We start from the raw sequence: 24912 nt of genomic DNA, 5'->3' as shown, positions 1-24912 counted from the left end.
TGAAGAACGGTTTGCAACAGTTGCTGTGGTTTCGAAGGAGCCTTGCTCTCCCAGCAGGAGGCTGTACCACTACAAGGTTAAATCACAAACACCAGAGCCCTGCTTCTATACAAAAATGCCAAAGTCAAAACACCAAATAAAAATGTGTGTTTAAGTTTAGAATGGTCTCAAAAATGTGGTGCAACAGTGAAAATTTGTATTTTTCACTTCTGACATTTTATTGAACATTTTTCTGTCTTTTGCACCTATTTTTAAGAAATCAGAAACATTCTGTTGTCTCTTCCTGATGTTGAATCTCACATGCTAGATCATGGAATGTTATGAATATTATTCATGCAGTGGTAATAACTGCTTACACAGCATTTTCTGCTTAATTGGGAATATGCGCTGTAAGCTGAGTAAAAACCATTTTACTGTATAAAAAGGTCTATTCCTGACCACTGGAGAAGTGAAGGGTAATTGCACTGGCCTATTCCTTTCATGGTAAAAAAGAAGTCAGGTGGGAAAGAGACATCAGGAATTCCAATCTTTTATGTCACAAATCATGTACACTGACGTTTTCTTCATCTTTATTTTGCTTGAACAACCTTTTTCACGTTGACAACCCTTTGTTTTGCTTTTTATCAATGTACAAACCTCCTGAAATGTCTTAATTCCCTCTACTACAGTCTTCAACACTGACTGCAGCTCCAGCCCACGCCTATGGGGGATTAGGGCTAGGTAGTCCTTGGCTAGCAGCTGCAGTCTTCATTTCAGTGTCCCTGCAGAAGCACCAGGATCGCTTTTTTAAGTAACTGATTTTTATCCCCACCACTGAGATAGCAAAATTCAAATTTTTCTTCATGACTAAGAAGCCCTGAGCCACCTTTAATAGAAAAGTCTTGGCACAGGGAGAAGATATTTGCAATAGACCCCCACACTGACTTAGTTTGGGAAAACTGAGAGGTCACCACGGTGCTCCCAGGGCTGCAGAGGAGTGGAGCTGGAGCAGACTGTGCTCTGCTGCAGGTTGGCCACCCAGGGAGCTGCTGTGTACCAGCACCACAGGCAGGGATGGAAGTGCAGCCCTTTCACTACTCCCCATGAGTTTTGAGGATCTTGGATTCATCCTGCCATTACGGCTGCCTGAAGTATGGACATAGCAGCAATCTTTTGTCACCTGGCCAGTTTATGAGTGCTTAGCACCCACTCCAGCCCATCCTCTCAGTACTAAGCCTGTAGGAATTCAGGCTTTTTCAGCTGATACAGTTTAGTGAGCTCAGTGCATGACCCTAAAAAGGAACTGGAAGAAAACCCCAAGCTGTGTGAGGCAAAAATTAAACATAACAAGATTTTAAATGATGGAGGCGAGGAATTGTAACTAGGCACAGGTAATTTGTGGATCAGAAGATGTTGAGAATGTTCAATGAGCAAGTGCTGAGACAGTAAGAGCTAATGAACTGACTAACCTGCTGGTTAGTCACTTAACAAAAGTGAAAATCAGGAAAGAAAGTGTTGTTAACTTCAGACTTGTTTTCTAGAGGGTACCAATCAGGAACATAGTATGGTGTAACAAGTGATGTCTTAAAATGTTCTTATAAAGTCTTGGTTAAGGTTGAAAGTAATTTAAGCCCAGTTCAAAGAGCCATAACTTTTTCTGTAATTCAACCACATAAATATAAAGAATCTAAATTTGAAGTGCAGAAATTACAGCTCATAGATTTTAGTCAGGATATCACCTTATGCTAGTCCCTGGGAAGTTATGAGTTTCTTACTAGGTGCTGCACATCACTGCATGCCAGTCTCTAGGCATGCAGTTTTATTTTAGTTCTTTTTCCCCTTGCAGTTGCCACGTAGCTTTTCTAGTGTGGATGCTAAACGTGCTGAAATCAATTGGAAAGTCTACAGATGTTGTTACAGAGTTTATAATGTCCAGGCTAACACCTTTCACAAAGCATAATCAAGTTTCTCTCTTTTATATATTCTGAGGAACACAGGGAAAGGGAAGGATAATTTGAGACTCTGGTAACTGTGTTTCCAAAGTTGATCAGTCTGATGGATTGTATAAATTGAAAAAACAGAGAAAACCAGGGGTGGGAACTGGAAGAATGGAGAAAGTGCAATTTCCTTCAAAGACTTGCAGAAGTTATTACCTCTACCTTAAAAAATTAATCAAGGACTATTCAAGTCTCTTGATGTCAGCTACTTTGCCTTCATTAATTGCATTGCCACAAAATAACATGACAAGCAGTCCAGTAGCAATTTGCCATCTGTCCTCTCTGCAGTTATGGATAGAGATGACCAAAGCAGCCTCCACCCACCTCCCACTGTGCCAAGGAAACCTAACTCTCCACTAGCAGGGCTACTTGTCCAGTACTGTCTGAATAGCAAGTAACTTAAAGCAGCTGGTTTGGAGGAAAAACCACCAATCCCAACAACATGATACAGTGTCTGGTCTCATTCTGTGTTGGGAAGATTCTTCAACATATCAGATTATACTATGAAGCCAATTTTATTTCCTCCTTTGTAGCAGAAAGGTTTGTAATAGGAGCTTCTTTATTTTTGTGTTTAAAACACATAAAGTGTTCTGTAAGTGTTTACAAAATGAAGTGACAAAAACTGGTGAAGTTCTTCAAAGCATTTCAAGCCCACCCATCATTTTACAGGGAGGTACTGCACAACTCTGTTGAAAAGAGTGTTAATGTAGTTTGCTGTGAAGCATTTAAAAGAGTGTCCAAAAAACTCTAGTAAGCAGGGAGAAACCCTGGAGGATGTCTCCTGCCCCCTTTTACCAGCTTCATTTGGGGCCACATAGAGAGACAAACTCTCTAAAATGAAAACCTTTCCTCTAGTGATGGATGAGTCAATCCAATTATGACTAAAAGATTGAAAATTGTTTGCTCCAACAAACAATATTTAAAACTCAAAATACTGCTGTAAACCAAGCCTCAGCAGGCAGAAAATTTTTTCTATCTGAGAAGCAATGGTAGGATTTATGATTCAAACACTGATGGAACCTTAAATATAGTGATCTAAGTGGAAATTGCTTAGTTCATATGTAACCCTCTTTCAGGCTCTAAATGCTTCAAATAACAGAAAGAAATACCATGAAGACAGCATGGGCCATCTTCACCCGGGGCTTGCCTTCACAGTACAAGTCACATTTGAGTCAGTGCTCTCAGAATAGGCTCTTTGAGCTACGTTTGAGTGAAAGATCACACTTCAGAATAACTCTTGGCTTGCAGAATATACTTGCAGAGTGTCCTGCATGCCAACCTGTGATGGCTCTGCCATGTGCTGGCAGTGGCAGGCAGCTGAATCATGCTGCCAGCAGCACAGCTGGTTTAAAAGTCTGCTGTCCCCCTCAGCTCTGCTACTTTGCTCAGTGGCAGCTCTCTGGCCTGGCTCTGTGATGTGCATTGATGGTTGGTAGAGTTCCTTCCTGCTACTCCTAAAATAGTTCCCATGCCTGGGCTGGGGGCTCAGGCTCTCCCATGGCACAGCACCAGCAACACTCCAGCTTCAGTACAATCCCTTTCTTGCTGCTGAAAAGGACTTTTTGAAACATCACTAATTTAAAAGCTGGGACCATTCATGTGTAGAAAGAGATTGAGCTGGGAATAAAATGAGAGTTTAACTCGGGATTTAACCATGCAGGAGTACATGCCATTCAGCTAATAGTCCTGAAACAAGCTTCCTGCAACATAGTGGATTCTGAATTGCTCTGCACCTCTGAGTAGCCAGTAATACCTGTGCAGAGAAACCACCCAGCAGTGCTCCCAGCTTTGCTCAGGTGCTGAGCCAGGACATTGCATTATAGGAATTTGTCATGTTCACAGAACACAGTTCTGTGTTCTGAAAGCACACAGAGCTTTCAGAAGTTGTTACTGAACTTTGGAGGACAGGTTATCATTGGCAGTATTTCCATCTCACGTGAAATTGCTATAATGAATAGAAACGTAGATTTTATACGCCCTGAACTGGCACCCCTTCTCAATGGACTTTAGTTCATGGTGATATGAATGATCTCATAAAGATTGTTTCTTCATTCATGAGTTAAAGATCCCATACACACTAGTTTTGTAGTGCTCTATAAGCAGGCTGAGAGAGGTTCCAAATGATTGTTTGTGGGGCTAGAGAGTAACAGCTACCAGTGCAAGTTAATTACTTAATTAGCTACGATCTGTGCTTACTTATATTTTTATGGGTTTTTTTTAAAGCAGGGTAGGAGTGTGCATGATGGTAGACTTTACTCATGCACATTGTCATCTTTGTTTAAAATCTTTCTATTTGTATGTTGTACATTTAGTTGTGACCTAACACAACTAAAGCCTAGTAACACTTTCATACATTTACTGATGCTGCTCCTTAAAAGGTTTCTCTTGCTTTAAAAAGGCCATTGTCCCTTGCAGGATATTTGATTTTGTATGCTCTATAACTTCCTACAATATGCTGATCTAAAATGTTTGCAATGCAAGGTCTTTCAGGAGTGTTTTTTGGTTAGCAGCTCATAAAACAAGAACAGAAAATTTACCTTTAGTAAAGTGTGTGATTAAAAAGGGTTTTTTTTTATTATATGAAATGTGATAAAAAATTTTGGCCATTTTTTGACATTTAGGAATGATATTTAAGAGGGACAGATTTAAGTGCAGAGGTCTAGACATATTAACAACTCTGGCAGGTGAGACTGTACAGGTAACTGAATTTCCTATGACACTTTTTCTGACAGTAGATGGAGCTTTGACTGGTGTTAGGACAGGGATTATATGCTCAGATTGGAAAATGTAGAATACTGACTGCATGTATAGTATATTCCATTAACTTCACACAACCCAGGTGGATGCTGATACGGTACCTCCACAGAAAAAGGTCACTGATATTTTCCTGTGTCTGAGTAGTGGAGAATTAAAGTCTACAACTTCAGCAGTAAGATGCCTGGTGTGTCACCTGAATTTACATCAGTGACAGGAGTGCAGGGAAAAGGCCTTCAAAGAATAATAATATTCTGCCCTGGCAACAGTTCTCTGGTAAAGCTGATGCTCCACTTTTTGTCAGTTCCACTGATACAAGTGGTGCCACTTGCCTGTTAAGCTCCTCCGAATGGCCTCAACACCCCTCATCTGAACTTAGCCACAACCCCTCAACCCTGAGTTTAGCCACAACCTCTCAACCCCATCTGAGCTTAGCCACACTTTGCTCTTTGTTCTTTCTATGCCTGCCTGTGTCTGCTGGTTAAGATTAATTAGTGAGAGGGCTGCTCCTAGGAAACGTGCTATAGGCAGCTCCTGCCCTGCCTTGCTTTTGGAGACTCTTCATTAAAGAAGGAGCCCCAGGGAAGAGTCTGGCAAAAGGATACCCCCAGGAAACGGTTTGACCGATTGTGGTAATATTAAATTGAAATTTAAAAGATCCTGTGAAAACTTCCATTCCAATAAGTGAGTGGCAATGGTTCCCATTGGAATGGTTCCCATTCCCATTGCTTTGAAAGGTACCATAGCATAACTGGTTATTTTATAATAGTCAAATGTATTTAATGGTATTATTTTATCTGTATGGTACTAAGCTGTGGTTTGTTTTTTTCTTCTTTCTCTCTTCCTTCCCTCCAGGATGAAAAGAATCAAGTATTAACCACAAATATTTGGCTACAAATGGTAAGTTTTGAAACAAAGTATGTTTGTTTTCCCCCTTCAAGTCTTAAGTTTAATCTGGTGACGGGTTTGAATTTTAGAAAACTTTCAGGTCTGTAGAGAAAATGTGAGTTGACTCCTAATTCCATGTGAGGTTTTCTTTGCTACCACTAGATACTACAGGAGAGAACTTTGTGCTCATTAACTCATGGCCAGCATTTCTGGGCAGGAGTCAATTTTTATTAACTTTTTAATAAATGGAAGAGATAATAGACAAGTCAAGAACTTTGTTAGAGTATTTTGAAATTGTTTTCTCTGAAAGGTTGCATTATGACTCAGAATTAATAAGGTGCTCCTTAGCATGCTGGGTCCTGTGGAGTCCTAGTGCATCCACAAACATTTCTACCATAATTTTGTCTTAAGCTCTGCGAAGACAGTGATGTGGAGTTTTCTCCATCTACAGCAGCATGGATGAGAATTTGCCATTAGCTGAATTCCCATTAGTTCTACAGAAACCAAACTGGTTGGGTTAGGTAAAGGAAGTTACAGAAGATTTCTATTATTCCAGACAATCACAAGGCTTTTGCAGAAACTTTACACCTTTCATTTTCTCTGACCAGCTCATTCAGTTTAAAGGCATTATTTTTTCTTTTATTGTTACATTTTAGATAGAACACCTCACTTGCCCTGGGGTAGGTCTTGGGAAACAAAGGAATGACTATTCTGATGACCTGTAAGAACAGCATGGCTATTCCGTAGATTCACAAAGAAAATATGACATGGAAGAAGCACTAAACTAATGCCTTTTTACAGACCTGTTGTACAGCAAGATTAAAACTGTCAAATATAATATGTTTTTGGCTTTTAGTTACAAAGACCATAGTTCCTATGATTTCTTACCAGTAAAAGAGACAACAATTCATACTCAAGAGTCTGTAATTTATTTTCCTTCTCTTTTATCTCACAGCATCCTTATCCTTTTTGAGTTTGGTTTTTTTCCCCTTAGGAAATTTTTGATTATATTATACATTCTGTATTTCTTTTGATTTATTCACCTTAACACATACTGGATATGAAGTACATTAAGACTGCAATGAACAGATCACTTGGTTACTACCAAAAAAATTAGCGACTTCTCATAGCTTTTGTAAACATAAATATAAAAGTGTGCGCATATCTACTGTCTATTAATTGTGTTCTAGACAGATTCAAAGCAAAGCTTAAGACTAACATATGTCATTCTATTATTTTAAATGTTCTGAAATAAGTTTTCCCTGAAATCCCTCTCCATTGCATTCCTAGAGATATATGTGTGTATAATCAGCAACGTATCTTAAATGTATTTTATGATACAATGTATCTTAAATGTATTTTATATAATTATCCCCAAAATACTTAAATACAAAAAACAAATTGAGAGAAAGGGGAATATAAATCTAGTATTTATACATGCAGGCTATTTCATCCAACCACTATCTCCACGGCAATACTGTTCAGCATCAAAAATCTCATGCTTGATCTAAGTTATAGCAGGAGCCTTGCTTAATCACACAGATTTGAACTAACCAAAGCACCCTGAGCTCTTTGCTATTTTAATCCAAATTAAAGGTGCTTCAGCTTTTTAGCTCTAAAGTTAAAGCAAAATGAAGTAGATCATGCCCTGCTGGATGGGTAAGCACTTTGCACGCAGGGCTAACAGAGCAACCATAAAATCTGCTTAACATTATCTCTAATGCAGCCTTGAATATTAAGTTTTCTGTTGTCCCTTGGACTGTCTTTACGTCACTCAGCATCACCCTGCGCTACCGTGTCGTGGCCATGGTAACTCCTAACGTAAGCTGGGCTGGGAAATGATTGGATATGTTGATATCCAGGATGGCTTCAGCTGGGTGTGAATGCAGCCTGTCAGTCCTGGCTCTCCCAGCACGAGTGCCAGTGACCTGCTCTGGCAGCTCCTGAGGATGACTCACCCAATGCCATGGAGCCACGGCTTTCAGTGCCTTAAATCCACCCAGCCTGTTTGCTTACATTGCTGGCCTTCACAAAACACAGATGCATCCTGGCATCTCAGGACTTCTACATTACACAAAGATGAAGTGCTAAACTATTTCAGTGACATTTGTCAACCAAGAAGTTCATGTAAAACAGTTTACTGAGAAAAAGCATGTAGAACTTCTGAAAGAATTAGGGAAGCAGTTGATCAGCTTACAGAAGCTGTGTATATCAGATGGCTGTGAGCAACACATGTATCTTAATTAGAGAACTGTGAAACCAAGAGCTATGAACAGAGCCAAATAATTGAAGATTTCAATAAAAAACAATTATCTGTAGCTAAAGGAAAAAACAGTGCACGACCCAGATCTTTTGTCCAATTTTGCTACAAACTCATTGTAAAAAATAAATGAGATAAATATAGAAGCACAGGCCAAGAATAAATATAGTAAATTATTCAGAAAAGCTGCATGATGAATGCTATTAGTTGTGTTGAATGCATCAAGATGGTCATTTATGCTGTTGTAAAGGTATGAGAATATATTTGAATATCTGCAGCATGAGGCTAACTGGGGACTTGGTGTATCAAATCAAAATTTGCCTGTGACAGTAATACAAGGAATTACATAGACCAGTTTGATGTGAATACCCCATGAGAATAACCAGTAACATTTACCTCCACCATATCCACTGGCAATTTTTCCTGACCTTAATGTCTATCAAACATGACCACTAGACTGCAGGGGTAAGTGTTGTACATTTACTCACCCATTTAAAAGTTTACATTTAAGAAAATAACGTTTGGCATTGCAACAGCTTGGTAAAACTGGACAAGTCCTCACTCTAAGTTACCTGCCTACAGCCAAGTGAAGTTAATGTAAACAACATAATAATGGAGATACAGAGAAGTGCATTATAATGAAGCACAGACAGAGAAAATCTGGTAAATTTTGTAAAATGAATTGAACTTTATTCCTTATACCCTTGGTGCTCAACAGAAACCACCCTAGTATCATGACAAGTCATTTGCATAGTAAGGAGTGATGTACAGCCTCAATTTCAGGAAAATACAGCAGCTCATGCTGCTATTTCCTCGGGGTGCAGAGGGTAAACAGCTTGCTGGGGCTGCCACAGTGCTCAGCTGGCTGCAGTCTGGGGCTCTGCTCTTGTTTATGGCTGTGCTCCACCATATGTTTCAATGGCAGAGTATGGGATTTAGCAGTGCTGAGCTCAGATCAAAGCCCTGCTGGTGCAACTGTGCCAGCCTGCCTGTGCCAGCCTGCCTGTGCCAGCAGCCAGGCCTGGGCTGAAAGGAGCACAGGCAGCCCCAGGGCAGGAAGTGCCAGCCAGGGAGGAAACTTGTGGGACTGAGCAGTGCTGTGTAGCAGCTGCCTCAGAGATTGTCCAACGCCAGGCCCCAGGACTGCCAAGACCTTCTGCTGGCAGTACCCTTGTGCCATCACAGTCATCTTCTGTGTATGCTGGCTGCTCTACCCCATGCCTATTAGCAAGGTACTACAACCTGAGAATTTCCAACCACAGCAAACAAAGTTGTCTATGAAGATAAAGATAATGGAAATCACTGTAGGAATTATAAAAGCGGTTCAGTCCCAAACTGGCACCTGAGACAGTGTGAACAACAAACCACAAGCACCCCAAATCTCTTCTAGGCTGTTTTGTGCACTGCAGTGTGAATTGAAAATGAGTGGATTATGAGTTTTACTGTGCTCCAGGTGGCCTAATTCACTCTTTCCAAATATTCAGTCCCTGAAGATAACAAGAGAACACCTATTGTTTCAGCCCATCCAGTCCCTAGAGAACTACAATAAACCAGTGGATGAGATGACCTAACTTACTTTTTGTGTGTATGGCTTAGTACTGGACAGACCATTATCTACAGTGGAATGTGTCGGACTACCCTGGAGTGAAGAATGTCCGTTTTCCTGATGGACTCATTTGGAAGCCCGATATTCTTCTCTACAACAGGTAGACACACTTTTCTTTGTGTGTGTGGGGGCATAGAGGGAAGATCATAGAATTACAGACTTGCAAAATATCCCTTGAAAGCTCAGCTGCTCCTGCCTTTCCTGGGAATGGGAGTCTACATGAAGTTTTCTAGCACCTCGTCCAAACACAATGAATGATAAGGCAAGTAAATGACATAATCATCTCATCAAAATGCCTAGATTTTTAAATAATTCTCCAAAACTTTCTAGGTGTTTGGAATACTGGAAAATTACCAGTCTGCTGTTCACAGAAGAGAAGGACATATTTGCAAATACTATGTGAATAACAATATTGTCCCTACTACCATTCTAACTGAGTAGCTTTTATGAGATGGTGTTTAATGGTATGGATAATGATAATTTGCTCTGAAATTTTTTGGTCTAAATGGTTACTGATGAATTCAAATATGATATTTGCCTGCTTGTCAGGGTTTAGTTTGGGTTTCACTATAGACAGGTGATTGCCAGGAAGGATCTTTGCATTTTTCCATGGCCAGTTTTAGTGTTATTCTTTCCTCCTGCTACAAAAATAGCTGAGATATTTGCTGCTCTCCTCATCAAACTGTTCTGAGTTGGGCCTATTTCAGGGACAGACAGATTGCCATCAATCCACTGCAGAACTTTTGGCTGACATTGAGAGATTCTCTGGCTGTACTGTTACATGGTAGTTCCCATTGTGGAATTTATTTAGTTCAAAAAATAAAACACTGAGAGCTGCCTGTTCTATAACAAGTTGCCTTTTGCTGCAGTAGTTGTGGGCTTGTGTGCTGTTGCCCAGGTACTGGAAAGAGCTTAGATCTGCTCTGTACATGGAGCACTGGCTGTTCTGTGGTAGCCAGGGTACATTGTTTTGCTGCCTATGCAGATGACATGAACCTTTTGTCTTCCTGATGGCGTTCTTTCCTTTGTTTCTCTGCCAAATACCTCATAGGAACACACCCTGCTGTGCTTATCAACCTGACCCCCCTTCCCACTTCAGGAGCTGCTTTTTATTGCAACAAGAGAATAGCTGTTCCGAATGTCAGGTGCAATTTTCCCCCCATTTGCCTTTTGGTGAGCACCTTTATGCTCAGTGTTGCACTCACAGGCGCTGTTGCATTGTAATAATGGAATAACAGCACCAGGGGCAGCCTTTGCCAGGCACTGGGCACTTCTCCAGGGCCTGCATTGTGGCAGTGCTTGTCCCAGAGGTACAGCTAACACTGAGTGATCTCTGGCTACCTTGATTCCATAAGTGACAGTGCTCTTGGGAGAATCTGACAGATGACACCTTCACTTCTGTTGTCCTGATATACGACACTTTTATATACACATTTTATGTGTACCATAAAATTGGTACAATTTTATTGGTACAACAGCAATTTAGTGATTTCCAATGACAATATTCTTCCTCATATATATCACATACCTGAGAGAGACTTGCAATGTGCCTGATGATTTAGGCTTCAGTATTTAAGTATATCCAAAATGAAAAGGTAATAGTGTAGGAATTAGTCATATTAATATATGCCTGCTAACTAGCTGGAGTGGTTTATAGAATGAGAAGGGTCACAATAACCTGGAAAACTGAAACCACAATTTTTCTGTTAGTACAGGTTTTCAAATCTTCAGATGACTCAGTTGTGAAATAATTATTCTACAGTTTCTCTATTACAAACACATATTTAATCCAAAAATCTTACGCAGAGTTTAGTCAGAGAGCAAAGCTGTTTAAAATAAATTCTTATTCCTATTTGAAATTACATTGGGAATATTATGATGTTCCCTTCTAGTGACATGCCATTTTGAGATAGACGCTTTCAATTTTTATGCTTCAGCAGGGACATGCATCTGCAGTTACAAAGAAATTAATGAACTATAAACTCACTTTCCATTTTAATGAGTGCATGTTTCACTATGTCGTGAGTTCTTACACATCTTGCTGCTGCCTAGTACAGAGAAACTGTGGCAGCTGAATTAAATTTTATATCCAGTCTATTGTGGGGAGAGCAGGGCCAGTTCACCTGTAGTTTTTTCTGAGGAAAGAAAATCTAGGCCTTTGTACAAATTCCAGGATTGACTGTATTAGTGTCATGTGGACTGTCTTCCAGTTTCAACTACACTTATTAAAAGTGTTCATTTCTGTGGAATTATTTTCCAAATGGCCACATAGTGTTCAGTATTTAATGGAATAACAAAAATTCTGGAAACTATATCTCATTTTAAGAATTTAATTTTTCCAGTTTTATAAACGTGAGGTTAAGTCCCAGTGGGATTCTATCTGCTAGGTCCAGCTTTGTCATCTCAATGTCCTGTAATCAATATCTGCTTTCAAGTGGTTATACCCTGAAGAGGAAACATTGCAGAAATTATTTTCTATCATTACATTATATTTCAGTCCAGTCTCTTCAAGCTACTTAGTGCATTCCTAATAGAAGCAGCGCATTTCAGAAATTATTAGAAACACAGCATGGAAAAAACACATGCTCCTTTTTCATATAAAAAGAGTTTCATATTTCAATCTGATTACTACTGGATATTCTTTTAAGAATGTGCCTATGAAAGGCAAAGTCATGTGGCAATGAAATCAAGGTTCCTTGATCACTTGTGTTCTTGCAAAAATTCTATTTTTGCCAATTACCAGAAACAGCAGCAAGGTCTTAGAATCAGCTCCCTGGTGTTTAAATACCCTCCACTCCAGAGGAAGAGAACAGAAGCTAGCCCAGGAGTCATTAATTCCCACTTAACAAGTAATTTGTGTGGCACGAATAATTTTACATCCTAAATTTGACTACTTATTTGAATTCCATCATCTAACCCTTATTAACTTCAAGTCACAGCAATTATTTGTCTAATACAGAACCTTGTTGGAGGACTTCAGGTCTGGTTGTCTAAGGAAATGAGGCCCTTGCACTCATGTAAATGTGTGTGTGATCTTGCTGCCCCTCTCCCCAGTATCCTCTACCAAATTTGGCTAACACCATCAGTAGAGATTTATGCAACACCAGTTTCTTACAAAAATCACAAGAACAGTCAGCCAAGATGTGGAAGGAAAAGAATTAGAGCTGGAAGAGCAACACAAACTGGGAGAATCCAGCCTGAGCTGTGAAGCTGAAGGAGTAGTTTACACTGCTCAATGGCCTTAGAACTGAGCTGCCTTTGCCCCTCAGTGTGCTGGAATCAGGCATCAAACACACACAGTGTTGAGACTTCTCTGCTTCTCTTCAAAGTTCAGATTAAATACTTGCAAGTATTTTCAATACTTGTGAGCCTTCTGCTCACCACAGGAAAAAGTGCAACTCCAGATGGGCAAGTAATTATTTGGATTTAGCTTTTTTTTGTCTGCAAATTTCTTTTTGAAGTCTAAGTTCTTCAAGTACATAAGGAGAAAATAAAATGCAAATTTAAAAAGTCTAAAATAATACTTGGTTTATTTTAGCTTCTGAGACACAAAATTTGCATCAGACTAGATCAAATATTTAATTCTTCTTTTCAAAAACGGAATATTTCAGTAAGGGTTTTCCTACTAAGAAACACCTTTTAATATACTTGATTTTCTGGTAGAGTTATGAATATTTAACTTTATGACTATGTCAGATTTTTGTTCTGTTTTTCTGATGATACCTTAAAAGGTTATTAGAAAATTATGAGATACTAAACCACTAATAGGCAAAGAGACATCAGAGACTTGTAGTGTTCCAATCAATCTGGAGATGCACAGGTTTTGAAAGTCCAGATTGCTGCAAACACCCAGACCCTGAGGCTTGTGTGGCTCCTCTGCCCTGCCCAGTACAGCTGGCTCTGCGCTTGCCTCATGTGCCAACCCACCCCACAAGGTGACAGGCTGGGGACTACAACAGTACAACAAATACAGTAGCCTGGGTCTCCTTGTATTTCCTATATAGAAGTCCTTAAAATGCTAATGCCTGGTAAATTCCTGGGACATAGTGCCAGAGAGAATTGAGATATTCCTTGGCCAATTCATAATGACTCCATATGACATTATGATTCTTTTTCTAGAGACTTGTAAGGCCAGCACACCAGGGCAGTGCTGGCCACACCACTACACTGACACCTTGAGTAGGGCTGCTTTTTCTTCTTGTCTGAACACAGTTTGTGGGTGCTGAGATAGATAATGAAAGCTGGAGCTGCATTAAAGGGTCTCATGTATGACATGTAGTAATAATGCTCACCCATACAAAGAGGTAGGAAGACACAGACACTGGAGTATCCATCTCCTCAGTATTCATTAGCTGCTGACATAGACAGCAAGAGAACAGATTTCCCTGTACAGTTGCTTGAGAAATTTTAAAAAAGTGCTTACTTTCCAAAAGGAAATCAATAGACCCAAGGCACTATAATTAATCTAATGGGCAGGTGAGTGGCAAGAATGAGGTGGCTGACCTTTCCTTACAGTTCTTAATGAGGAGCAAACCCAGAAGTATCAGGCCAGTTACTCTGAGGCCACAGAAAACTAATGGCAGGAAAAAAGCTGTCAAGTTTTGGAGGTGACATAGTCCTTTTATGAGAACAGATTTGTCTCAGACATTCTTCAGCCAGACAAAGAGCAAATAACCCACTTTGTTTTTCCCCTGTTCTAGTGCTGATGAAAGATTTGATGCTACTTTTCACACTAATGTTTTAGTCAATTCTTCAGGACATTGCCAATACCTGCCACCAGGTAGGCTGTTTGCATGTCATAAGTTTTGGTAGATTACTTGTATATGGTGTGGCTTCAAATTTGGCATAAATTCTCTTACATTTTATTTGTTTAGCTTGCATCATCTGATAGATGTAAGCCTATATGCATTATGGTTATATAGGAAACACCTTTGCATGACAACTGTCATACAAGATATATGTTCTATTACAATTATGGAAATTCTTCTGTCATAATGCACAATTTCAGAAGTTTGGAAATACTTACTATAAAAAGATGTTGTTTATTAAAGTGATGGTAATACCACAATACATTTTTATTTCATTATTTTAGCGTTTCTTTTATTAATATGTTAACTTTACAGTAAGATGCTTAATAACATCTTGGAAGTATTTCTATTTGAAATGATTCAACGAATGCTTAATCAAAACAATTTTTGGTCTGGATGTACAGCAGTGGAGCACTGTTTCTCTTCCCCAACTCAATTAGCATAATCATTAGAATTAACTCCTCCTAGCATCTGAATTTTGCAAACTACAGCACTAGAGCCAATGCTCTCCAGACAAATTCAGTTTTCTGTCTAAGATGTCCAGAGGGTTTCAGGGGTTTGCTTCTTGATTTAAGATTCTCTATTAAGATATTCCATTTGGTGGGGTTTTTTCAATTCAGTTCCGAAAGCTGCTGAAGGACAGGGTCTGACTCAGCAAGTGAAAAAGAAGCAGCTCACTTTCCTGAGTAAATCAAGATCATATAAATCTAATAAAACAGCAAATAAATATTTCAGGATTTCTTCTGTTTCAGGATTTCTTGCTTTAGTCAGTAAAAGAAATAGATTACATATTCTGCTTTATTTCTTCCTGAAATACTGTATCTAGAAATCTGAGTTCTTCTCTGAATATTTTTCCACTATGTGCCAAAATGGAAGAGTATTGTTAAAAATAGTAAATAACATCAGTATATTAATGGTACAGATCTTACCCTTCTATATGGCTGACTCTTGCTCTTTACATGTCAAGAGAGGACTGAAATTAAATATACTTTATAAATGAAAAGCAGAAGGCACAATGGAGAACAAGTTCTAGTTACAAAATGTACATGAAATTCTGTGGAACAAGCATTTAAATTTAGTGCTCTTGTTTAAAATCTCACCCAGGCATATTTAAGAGCTCATGCTACATAGACGTGCGCTGGTTTCCGTTTGATGTTCAGAAATGTAACCTGAAGTTTGGATCCTGGACTTATGGAGGCTGGTCCTTGGACTTACAAATGCAAGAAGCAGATATATCTGGCTATATTTCAAATGGAGAATGGGATTTAGTAGGTAAGCTCTCCATTCCCTATTTACACTTGCAGCTTTGTCCCCACTGCTGAAATGGATGGAGTAACAATTTGGAAATGAAGACAGAAATTAAATTAATAAATGACTTAGCCAGTGGCATTTGAAACTCTTGAGAACAGATCTCAGATGCCAATGAACATTAAAAAAACAAAAAGAAGAAAAATTTCCTGCTCGAGTTATGTAAGTATCTTTTATCTGATTTTCCTATATTATCTGAGAAAAAGTGGGAATTAAGTTTAAGTAGTTTTACCTGTGGCAAAACTTGGAAAACTAAATTTTTCCTTTAAAAAAATAAACACTAGAAAATATACAGTTTATTCACATTCATTTCTGGTTTTCCTCCTCTTTTCTCCTATACAGGAGTTCCTGGGAAGAGAACTGAGAGCTTTTATGAGTGCTGTAAAGAACCCTACCCAGATGTAACCTTCACGGTTACTATGAGACGTAGGACTCTCTATTACGGACTCAATCTCCTTATTCCTTGTGTCCTGATATCAGCTCTTGCCTTGTTGGTTTTTCTGCTTCCAGCAGACTCAGGAGAAAAAATCTCACTAGGTAAAGTATTAACAGGATATTGTAAATGTGACTAAGACAAAAGAGGTTGTCCTTTTAAAGTTTCTTTTAAAACAGTCTTAGGCAGGAGGAATAGTTTGTGTGTCCTGGCTCACGAGCTATTTTTAGTGTTTGATGCTGAACCAGCAGAGGCATAAACAATTCCTGAGTACCTTCCTTAAGAAGCAGGCTTCCATTTTTTGACATTTATTTGCTGAATCTCACATTCATTAGGTAAAGCTTAAGTTACAAATACACATTTGAACACTCTAACACTGAATTCTTCCTAATACTTCCTTTTAATATTGAATTGTATTAAGAGCCTATGGTGTCTTCTCAGAAAGATTGATTCTAATTGCTTCTATTTTACTTTTTGAAGTGACTTTTAACTTAAGCAATGGTTTGTGAAACAATCTGATTTTGAGTATTTGATCTTGAAGATGGAGTTTAACTATGTAAAGAAACCTTTTGTCCCATACAAAATTCAAATTAACTGACTTCTACTAAGTAAATATTGCTGTTTAAAGGTAGAAAAATTGACATTTCTCCAGAACATGGTTAAATTGAGGGGTAATAGCCTCCTTAATTAAGTTGTCCTTCACCATATTTTAAGATGAATTCTTTGTTCCTTAATCCTTTCCCACCTGACCATTATTCATTATTGTTTAAGTCTAGTTCTGAGAAAAGAGTTAAGCCTGTTTCCAGAAAGATGGGAACTCATCACCAAGCAACAGAAGTCAAACTCCAAAAATCAACAGTCGAGCCAGCTTGGGCATAATCCCCTGCAGAACCCAACATGAATATCAAAGGATACCAAAGTCCATCCAAGGCAGCAAATCTGCCTTTGAGGAAATTTATGTATTACACCACCTGTAGCTTCTATGACAATTAATCAAGTGTCACATGTTCAAATACTCAGATTCACACCATATTTCTAAAGCTAATACAGACCAAGAATTGCTTTTATTTGCCTCAACTAATTAGCAACTGATGATAGAGGTTGAACCATTACAACGATGTAAAAATATCCATGTCTGTGCAAGCACTGTTACCAGTTGGCAGCACTGCTACCCTGAACTTGAGGCAGTACAAGGAAGGACAGGAGTACAACTAACGTGCTGGAGCAGGGTTACAGCGGGATCAAATCTTGCAGAGAACATTCCTTCAGATTCATTTTGTTTCTCTCCCTGTTGTAATTACAAGCTACTGATATGATTTCATACTTCATGTTTATCTTTCAGGTATAACAGTTTTATTGTCTCTCACTGTCTTCATGCTCCTTGTGGCTGAAATTATGCCAGCAACCTCTGACTCTGTGCCCTTAATTGGTAAGCTTTTAGTCACTTGAATTTTTTTAGCAAACAAGGTGCAGTGACTTTGCACAAAGGCCAGCATTAAGGCAAATCACCAGCTGCAAAATGGATGACTGCATCTGAATTAGAAAAATATTGCCAGTTGATAAGAGGTTCTGAAGGGTGCTCTCTGCTCTGAATGAAATAGACAACCTGTGTGTACTTAGGGAAAGAATAAGAGAATCCATTTTCCATGGAAGAATTTGTTGCAATTTTGACACAACTGGCCAGATTGTGTTCTGTATTCCTAATTCCAATTAGGAAATTGGAATATATGAGCTAAATATAATTAAAACTTCCCACTGCAATTCTTCAAACAAAAAGAGAAACTTTTCAAAACAAGTACTGGTCAGTTTATATACTAGTGCTGAAACAAAATTAGAAGGCAGCCTGTATTAAGGTTTCTTAGAAAAGGCAGGTGCTCAGTTGCACAAAAAAACCAGCTAACACTGACTATCCCCTCAAGATAACGGACAATATTTCTGCTGTTGAGAAATCTTTCAAAAGTATCTAGAACAGCATTAAACTGGAAAAAGAACTAAATTCTAAGAATACATATATAAACACCACCCCTTATTAAAGCTATATCAGCCAAAGTATGTTCCTGTAATTATTTATTTATTTTGCAGCTCAGTATTTTGCCAGCACCATGATTATTGTTGGTCTTTCTGTTGTTGTCACCGTTATTGTTCTACAATACCACCATCATGATCCAGATGGAGGAAAAATGCCTAAATGGGTAAGGTTTGGTTTTCTTTCACTGTCCATTGCATAAATCTCCATCTCAGGGATGTGACAGAATAGCTAGTGGCCCATGTCTACCTCCTACTGTAAAAAACATATAACTCCTTCCCAGACATTTTGTTTGGAAAAGCAGTTTCACCAGAAATGAGGTGTCTAGATATGTTCCTTCTGGTTGGTTTCTTAGAAAACATTTGTATACAAGAGAGAATGAATATACCTCCACTAACTTCTCTTATCCTTCAAATAGCTACATGCAACTCAGGATTTTGTTAAAACCTAAATATATAAACAAAGGTGATTTTCAAATAAGCTCCAGATGTTAGAAGTGAACCAGTAAGAAGAACACAGTAAGATGCTGATGGAGATGAGAAATGCATGAAATAAACTACTCTTGAAGTACAGCTGTGTAGCTGCTGCATACTTAGCTGTTGCCCAAACAGAAACATCCATAGCCTAAAAAACATCTGTTAAAGTGGAAATTTCTCTGAAAATCCTGAACTTATATATCTCTTTTCAAGAGCATCTGTAAAGTCCAAAGAATTAAAGTATTTTTTCCTAAGCACGTAAGACTTTTAAAATAATGTCCTTCTATGAGGGGTGGGTTTTAAAGAGAACATTGTGCTGATATTAGATTACTACACACTGCTGTCATCAGCTACATGTCCCCTCCTTTGACTTCACCCAGCTCACGGCAGCATCAGGCCTTTCTGAAGATGGAAAGACTTTTCTTCTTTTTTCTCTCTAGAACAATGGGATAATATTATCCTTTACTAGCTGAAAAGAATATGCATACAGCAGTACCCTGAGGACAAGAGATAATGAGATATTCCCTGGCTTGTCCTGGGGTGGAGAACTTAAAATAAATTTCAGTGAAGAGAATTAAAGGTAGATCTCTTCAGACATGTGTTTGATGACCCAAAGGGGACAATGTTTAGTACTGAGCTAAACATCCTCAGAAAACAGAGTACTTGAGATTGAGGAGTGAGCTGTACTGTTGAGAAGCTGAAGTCTAACAAACATTATTTGGGCACTCATTTTAGATCAGGCCCCCAATTAACAGAATATTATTGGAAATATTGAATATATAGTCAAGCTCCTTCTTTGTGGAGCTTCATAGTGTAAAAAAAGAAATAGGGCAAGATCTGTCTTTGGCTGGGATATTTGCATGCATCTACTCTGAGTCAGAATAAATGGACCAAATCTAATATTATTTACAGTAAAAAGTTTGCATATGACATGATACAATAATATTTCAATAGAACTCTGAAAAACAAATGCTAGAATGAGCTCTTAAAATCTGATATAAATAAATTACAGAAGCTTTCATTTGAAGTGGAACAGTCTCTGGGTTTCTTGCATTTTCTGTAAGGCTGGATTAAGGCAATGTGGAAAAAAGTAAAATGATACATACAGATTAAATCTGCAAAGTATTTTTTTTTTTTAATCAAAGTAATTTTTCCATATTTTTTTCATATTATATCTAGATCTCTTTTCTAAAATCCACTGTTGCTATTATGCTGTGGACATAATATGAGAACAGAGCCGTAACATTTTAAATCTCGGTGGTCCAGTCCAGTCCAAAATCTGTTTCAGCAGCCCCACCCAAACCAGTAATAGATACGTATTTAATATTAGAGCAAAAACAAGAGAAAAAGGATTGGAACTTTATTGACTACCATCCAAAGCAGTGTTATTAAGACTATTAAAAAGTAACTCTTATTCAGTAAGAGTTTGGTTTTATCTAACCCATGTTTTTTAGTAAAAGTGGAAAAAGCTGCTATGTCACTGTTCAAGTGTCAGGAAGAATCAACACTATGGCCACTCCCATCAGAGGAGGGGGAAGTCCCAGTACTGACAGTCGGCCTGAGGCAATGAATATCACTGCTAGAACAAGAAAAGAACCCCAGTGATTGGTAAATTAATCAGCTGGAAAACTCCAGCTCCATTTTCTAGAATGTGGTGCAGGCTAAAAAGACACCATGGTTCAGTCACCCCAGCTGCCTGAATACCAGCAGCACCAGAGACAGAGGCTGTGTGAAGAGATGCTTATTCTCAAAAATTTTCTTTCAGACAAGAATCATCCTTCTGAATTGGTGTGCTTGGTTTCTGAGGATGAAAAGACCGGGGGAAGAGAAAGTGCGTCCTGCCTGCCAACATAAACAGCGTCGCTGCAGCCTGTCCAGTGTGGAGATGAACACTGTGAGTGGCCAGCAATCCAGCAATGGGAATATGCTCTACATTGGGTTCAGGGGGCTGGAAGGGGTTCACTGCACACCCACCACTGATTCAGGCGTGATCTGTGGGAGGATGACCTGCTCACCAACAGATGAAGAAAACCTGCTGCACAGTGGCCACCCCTCTGAAGGTGACCCAGATTTGGCTAAGATTTTGGAAGAGGTCAGGTACATTGCAAACCGATTCAGAGACCAGGATGAAGAGGAAGCCATTTGCAATGAATGGAAATTTGCAGCCTCTGTAGTGGATCGGCTCTGCTTGATGGCCTTCTCAGTATTCACAATCATTTGTACAATTGGTATTTTAATGTCAGCACCAAACTTTGTAGAGGCTGTGTCTAAAGATTTTGCTTAACTCCTAACTAAAACCTGCTTCTCTGATTGGTATGTAGCAAATAAGAATGTGGGGTCTTTTGATGGCTTGTTTTTAATGAGTATAATGCTTCTCATTGTCTGCTTTCTTTTGCCCCCCCACCCTCTGCTCCTGAGTTCCTTTTGGAAGAATGGCACAATTTCATAAGGGAAGCTGAGTTTCTCTCTGGCCTGTGTCTATGTAGCTCCTCTGAGCACTCTTTTGAGGAAAATGCCAAGTGGCTGTGAGTCCCTTCAGAATGACAGGATATTGAACCACTACCTCTTACACATGTTCAAACTGGCTGTTCCAGAATAAGAGGTAGGCAATGCCAGAAATGGTACTTCTTCCAGACTTTGTTATAAAGGATAGCACAGTCCATCTTATTTATTTGAATGAGAGTGATCACAAACACATTTAGGAGAGGATTAAATCCAAATGGCTGCTCAGAGAAATGTCTTATGTAGCTCTTCAGCCTCTCACTCACGCCCTGTAACTCCCTCCATGCACTTTGCATACAACATATATTTTCAGGATTTTGAATTTGCCTGAGACACCAGAAACCTGAAAGTTGAGAGGACACACCACATAACTTGTCCTTCATATCTTTCTGGATTTGACCTAGGAATTTGGTTTCAATTCTAAAACAGGCTTCACAGTAATTATTGCAGTGTTTACTACTTCTTCCTTCTCCCCAGAAAGGCATTATTTCAACTAATAACATTTTAACTCTCAAAAAGAAGAATTATTGATTTAAGATGCCTTCATTATCACTTTAAAAAAACCCAACCCCCATGCTTGTCTCTTCACTGTTTACTGGATTCCAGTCAATGTTTTGCACAGGCTTAAGCATAAATGAAGACTCTGAAGCAAAAAAGCCATTAAACCCTGAGATCAAGGTTTTCATTTAGAAATTAAATGTTTGATCTGTTGTATGCTTAGCCTTTTATAGAAGTCCTTTTGTTGAGTCACCGTAACACTGTCTTTACAAGAAAGCTGCACCTTTTCTGCTCACTCTATCATCAGATGAGTACTAATAAAGCTTCTTGCTTCTGTTATAAACTATTAACTGTATAAATATCTATTTATATATACACACTGCAGATACATCCAAGGAAAGGTAAAAACTTAAATACAAATTTTCCCAAGTCTAGACAGACTTTTGCAAAGGCAATACTAGTAGTTTAGCACTTTATGCTATTTTTGGTTCTGAAATTCTCTTGTCAAGATATGCTTAGTTTTGATGTCACTTTGATGTCTTAATGAAGAGGGCTGAGCTGAGAATATCAGAACCTGAAACTCTGTGTGTACAAAAGAGCTGAGAATTACTCCCTCACTGGCACACCAGTATTCCTAACCAGTGCTGTAAGTGGTAAAAGATGTGGGCGAAGATTACTTTAGCATTGGTTGCTTCTTTATCCTACAGAATCCGAATTTTTTGGCTGAGGTCTTCAGAGACACAAACAGAGGCCTGTTGTTGTACCACGTTTTTACTGTGAAATAAACCCAAAGCCCCAGTTTATCTCTTAAGATGTATTAAAATAAAGTTGCTGTAATGCTTATCCTCCCTAAATTACAATTTCCTTCTCAGAGTCTGCTCCCTTGAAAGCAGGAGAATCAAATTGCATGCAAAGCAAGCCCAGTGTCACCCCAGGTACCACTATTCACCTGATTTAACACCTTGTACAAGCACCTTTGTGCCTGAGAAAGGCAGGAGGAGTGAAAGGCAGGCAGGATATTTCTCAGTTTGTGAATTCTGTTTTCCTGAAGGTGCATTCCAAATCTCACATTTTAAAGATACAAGCAAAACATTAAAAACCTTCTTGTAAGTTCATCCTGAAACCATGTGTCAGAATTACTTGTGAAGAAATTATGTTTTCAGGAACAACTATTAAGAATAAGCCATGTAATAATTCCTGCAAATAGTTTCTAGTTTATAGATTGCATATGAATGGGGAACTATGAGTGCAAACTCTGAAATGTGAGTTTTGTTCATTTGTGAATAACTGCACATATCATGTGGCATGTGCTCCTCTTCTGGGTAATCTTTCTAGGCTAGGCTTCCTGATGAGAATGTTGATTTGCATTGGTATTTTTTCCTGCTGCAAGCATCCCTAAATAGCTACGTAGAGTGTTCCATTTAGTCTTTGTAAGGTTTTGGGGTCCTCTTGGAGAACAGCTTTTCAAAGAAAAATGAAGACTTTTGAGGATTACCTTGCACAATGGGACACAACTATTGCACTCATAGTACATGATGCATGTGGTATAGGAAGCATGAGAGTCCCCCTCCTTCCACCCAAATCCGTTTACAGTATCTGTGGAAATCATCTTTCTAAATACAGGAGGATGGAGAAAGCAAGTCACAATTTGACAGTAAACTTCATTTTCAGTGACAGACACGCCTACCCTTGAAAACTGGTGACTTTGGCCTTATGTGAAGTCCTGCCAGAGTCTGTCCCAGGGAGTTGGTAAAACTGTCAGAGAGCTGTGGGTGCTGCCGAAGGGGCTGTGAGACACCAGCATTCTGCCCATACTGCCTTCTGCGTTGGCAGGGTCAATGCAAATGCACCAAGGGGACAAGGGAACCCTCGTTTTCCTGCTATTGACACAACCTGTAAACATTTGGTAACAAGTTTATTACACATTTTAAATGTAAGAGTGACTCCTCCATTATGTTACTTGGCACCTCTAAGTTAAATTTTCCTGTAACTAAGCTGAGCAAAATCGGTATGGTTCTTGTCAACTTGTGTGTGTCTTAAATATATTTGTGTATGCGCTAAACAATATTTTGATCTAAATGCTGTGGAAAAAAAAAATACTTATTTACAATTCTGGGCATAGAGATGGAAATTAAATACTGTATACAGTATGTGTATATAATATTAAAGCTACATATTGATGGTAAAGACCTGTTATAATCTTAAAGATTCCAGATAGGGAATACGAAGTGGTTCACCACAACTAAGCTATGACTTGCCTGACAAATTCAAAAGCTCACTCTAGAGCTCAGGTGTCATGTACAATACTATGTGTGAACAATGTATATTACTTTTTCTGTTTTTATATTGAAATGTATTGAATATTTAAAAGATTTTTTAATATTTTAAAAATTATTTAGGTGTTAATGCCAAAAAGGTTCCAAACATAAAATTTTAAAAACTTAGTTTTAAATACAGATAAATTATTTAAAAAATATTTAAAATATTAAATTATTTTATATAGGAATTGATAATACTATGTAAGACTTTTTTTAAAGATTTCTTTAAATTCTCTTTACATTCTCTATACCTGCAGGATGTAGTCTCAGTTCACCTGTGACAATTCAATTCTTCACCTTCTTTTACAAGACAAGAAGGTAAACCAAAGCCCCAGATTTTCTTTCCTTTGTTTTACTATTTTTTACATTAAGAAACATAAAGGGCATTAGAAAAAGATGTTACATCTGTCAGGTACTGATTGTCATATAAGCAACTCAATGCCTTTTCAGTCCAGTACAAATAAAAGACTTAGATCAAGAGAGTTTTGATTCTTTTTCATTTTGCTAACATGGAAAAAATGCAAGTGGTAGAAAACATGAATATCCATAAAAGGAAGAAAGATGTCTTTGGTTATATCAATCTGGGATGACAGATTCTTTGATAATTAAATATAAATTCATATCCTGCAGCCAACCAGTCCCACAACAAACATATATTACTTCAGTCTTATATAAGCAATCAAAATTAACTGAGAAAGACTGAAATACCATGTAAATTTTGTACTAGCCTCAATGCCAGTATTAATTTATTTTTTGAAGTTTAACACAGGAAAGAGAAAAAACAAATCCATACCAGCTGAATAAATTGTTGTTTTTGCCAGCTGCAAAGTTTGTTTGTTGGCTACTCTTGAAAAAATATTTAATCACCAGAACATCCCTCAGATGCAAAAGGATGTGTCAGTGTAGTTTCTTGCAAAGAGATGACTTGTCCTGCCCATGTGCTGAAATAGCTTCCTTTCTTTACAACACCCTGCTGAGCATGTGCCAGAAGTAAAAGATCAAGTGTTGCTGAACCCAAGACTTCATTCTCCTCATGCTTCCCTAAGTAAGGAAGAGCTG

The 24912-nt window shown here is 38.5% G+C and overlaps 1 protein-coding gene across 1 annotated transcript in view; it reads left to right on the top strand.

The window, feature by feature from the left end:
• LOC100228395 (neuronal acetylcholine receptor subunit alpha-7) overlaps nucleotides 1-24335 on the top strand; it is a 38756-nt gene extending 14421 nt beyond the window's left edge. The window contains exons 3-10 of the mRNA XM_030281037.4: nucleotides 5586-5630; nucleotides 9475-9584; nucleotides 14185-14264; nucleotides 15397-15564; nucleotides 15943-16137; nucleotides 17376-17462; nucleotides 18116-18225; nucleotides 20301-24335. Coding sequence (XP_030136897.4) covers nucleotides 5586-5630; nucleotides 9475-9584; nucleotides 14185-14264; nucleotides 15397-15564; nucleotides 15943-16137; nucleotides 17376-17462; nucleotides 18116-18225; nucleotides 20301-20819 — 1314 coding nt within the window. The 3' untranslated portion in view covers nucleotides 20820-24335. The remainder of the gene's footprint in view (nucleotides 1-5585; nucleotides 5631-9474; nucleotides 9585-14184; nucleotides 14265-15396; nucleotides 15565-15942; nucleotides 16138-17375; nucleotides 17463-18115; nucleotides 18226-20300) is intronic.
• Nucleotides 24336-24912: the final 577 nt, after the last annotated feature.

This window comes from Taeniopygia guttata, chromosome 10, assembly GCF_048771995.1.
Source record: "Taeniopygia guttata chromosome 10, bTaeGut7.mat, whole genome shotgun sequence".
NCBI classification, from domain to species: domain Eukaryota; kingdom Metazoa; phylum Chordata; class Aves; order Passeriformes; family Estrildidae; genus Taeniopygia; species Taeniopygia guttata.
This window is presented reverse-complemented; position numbering and strand designations above follow the sequence as displayed.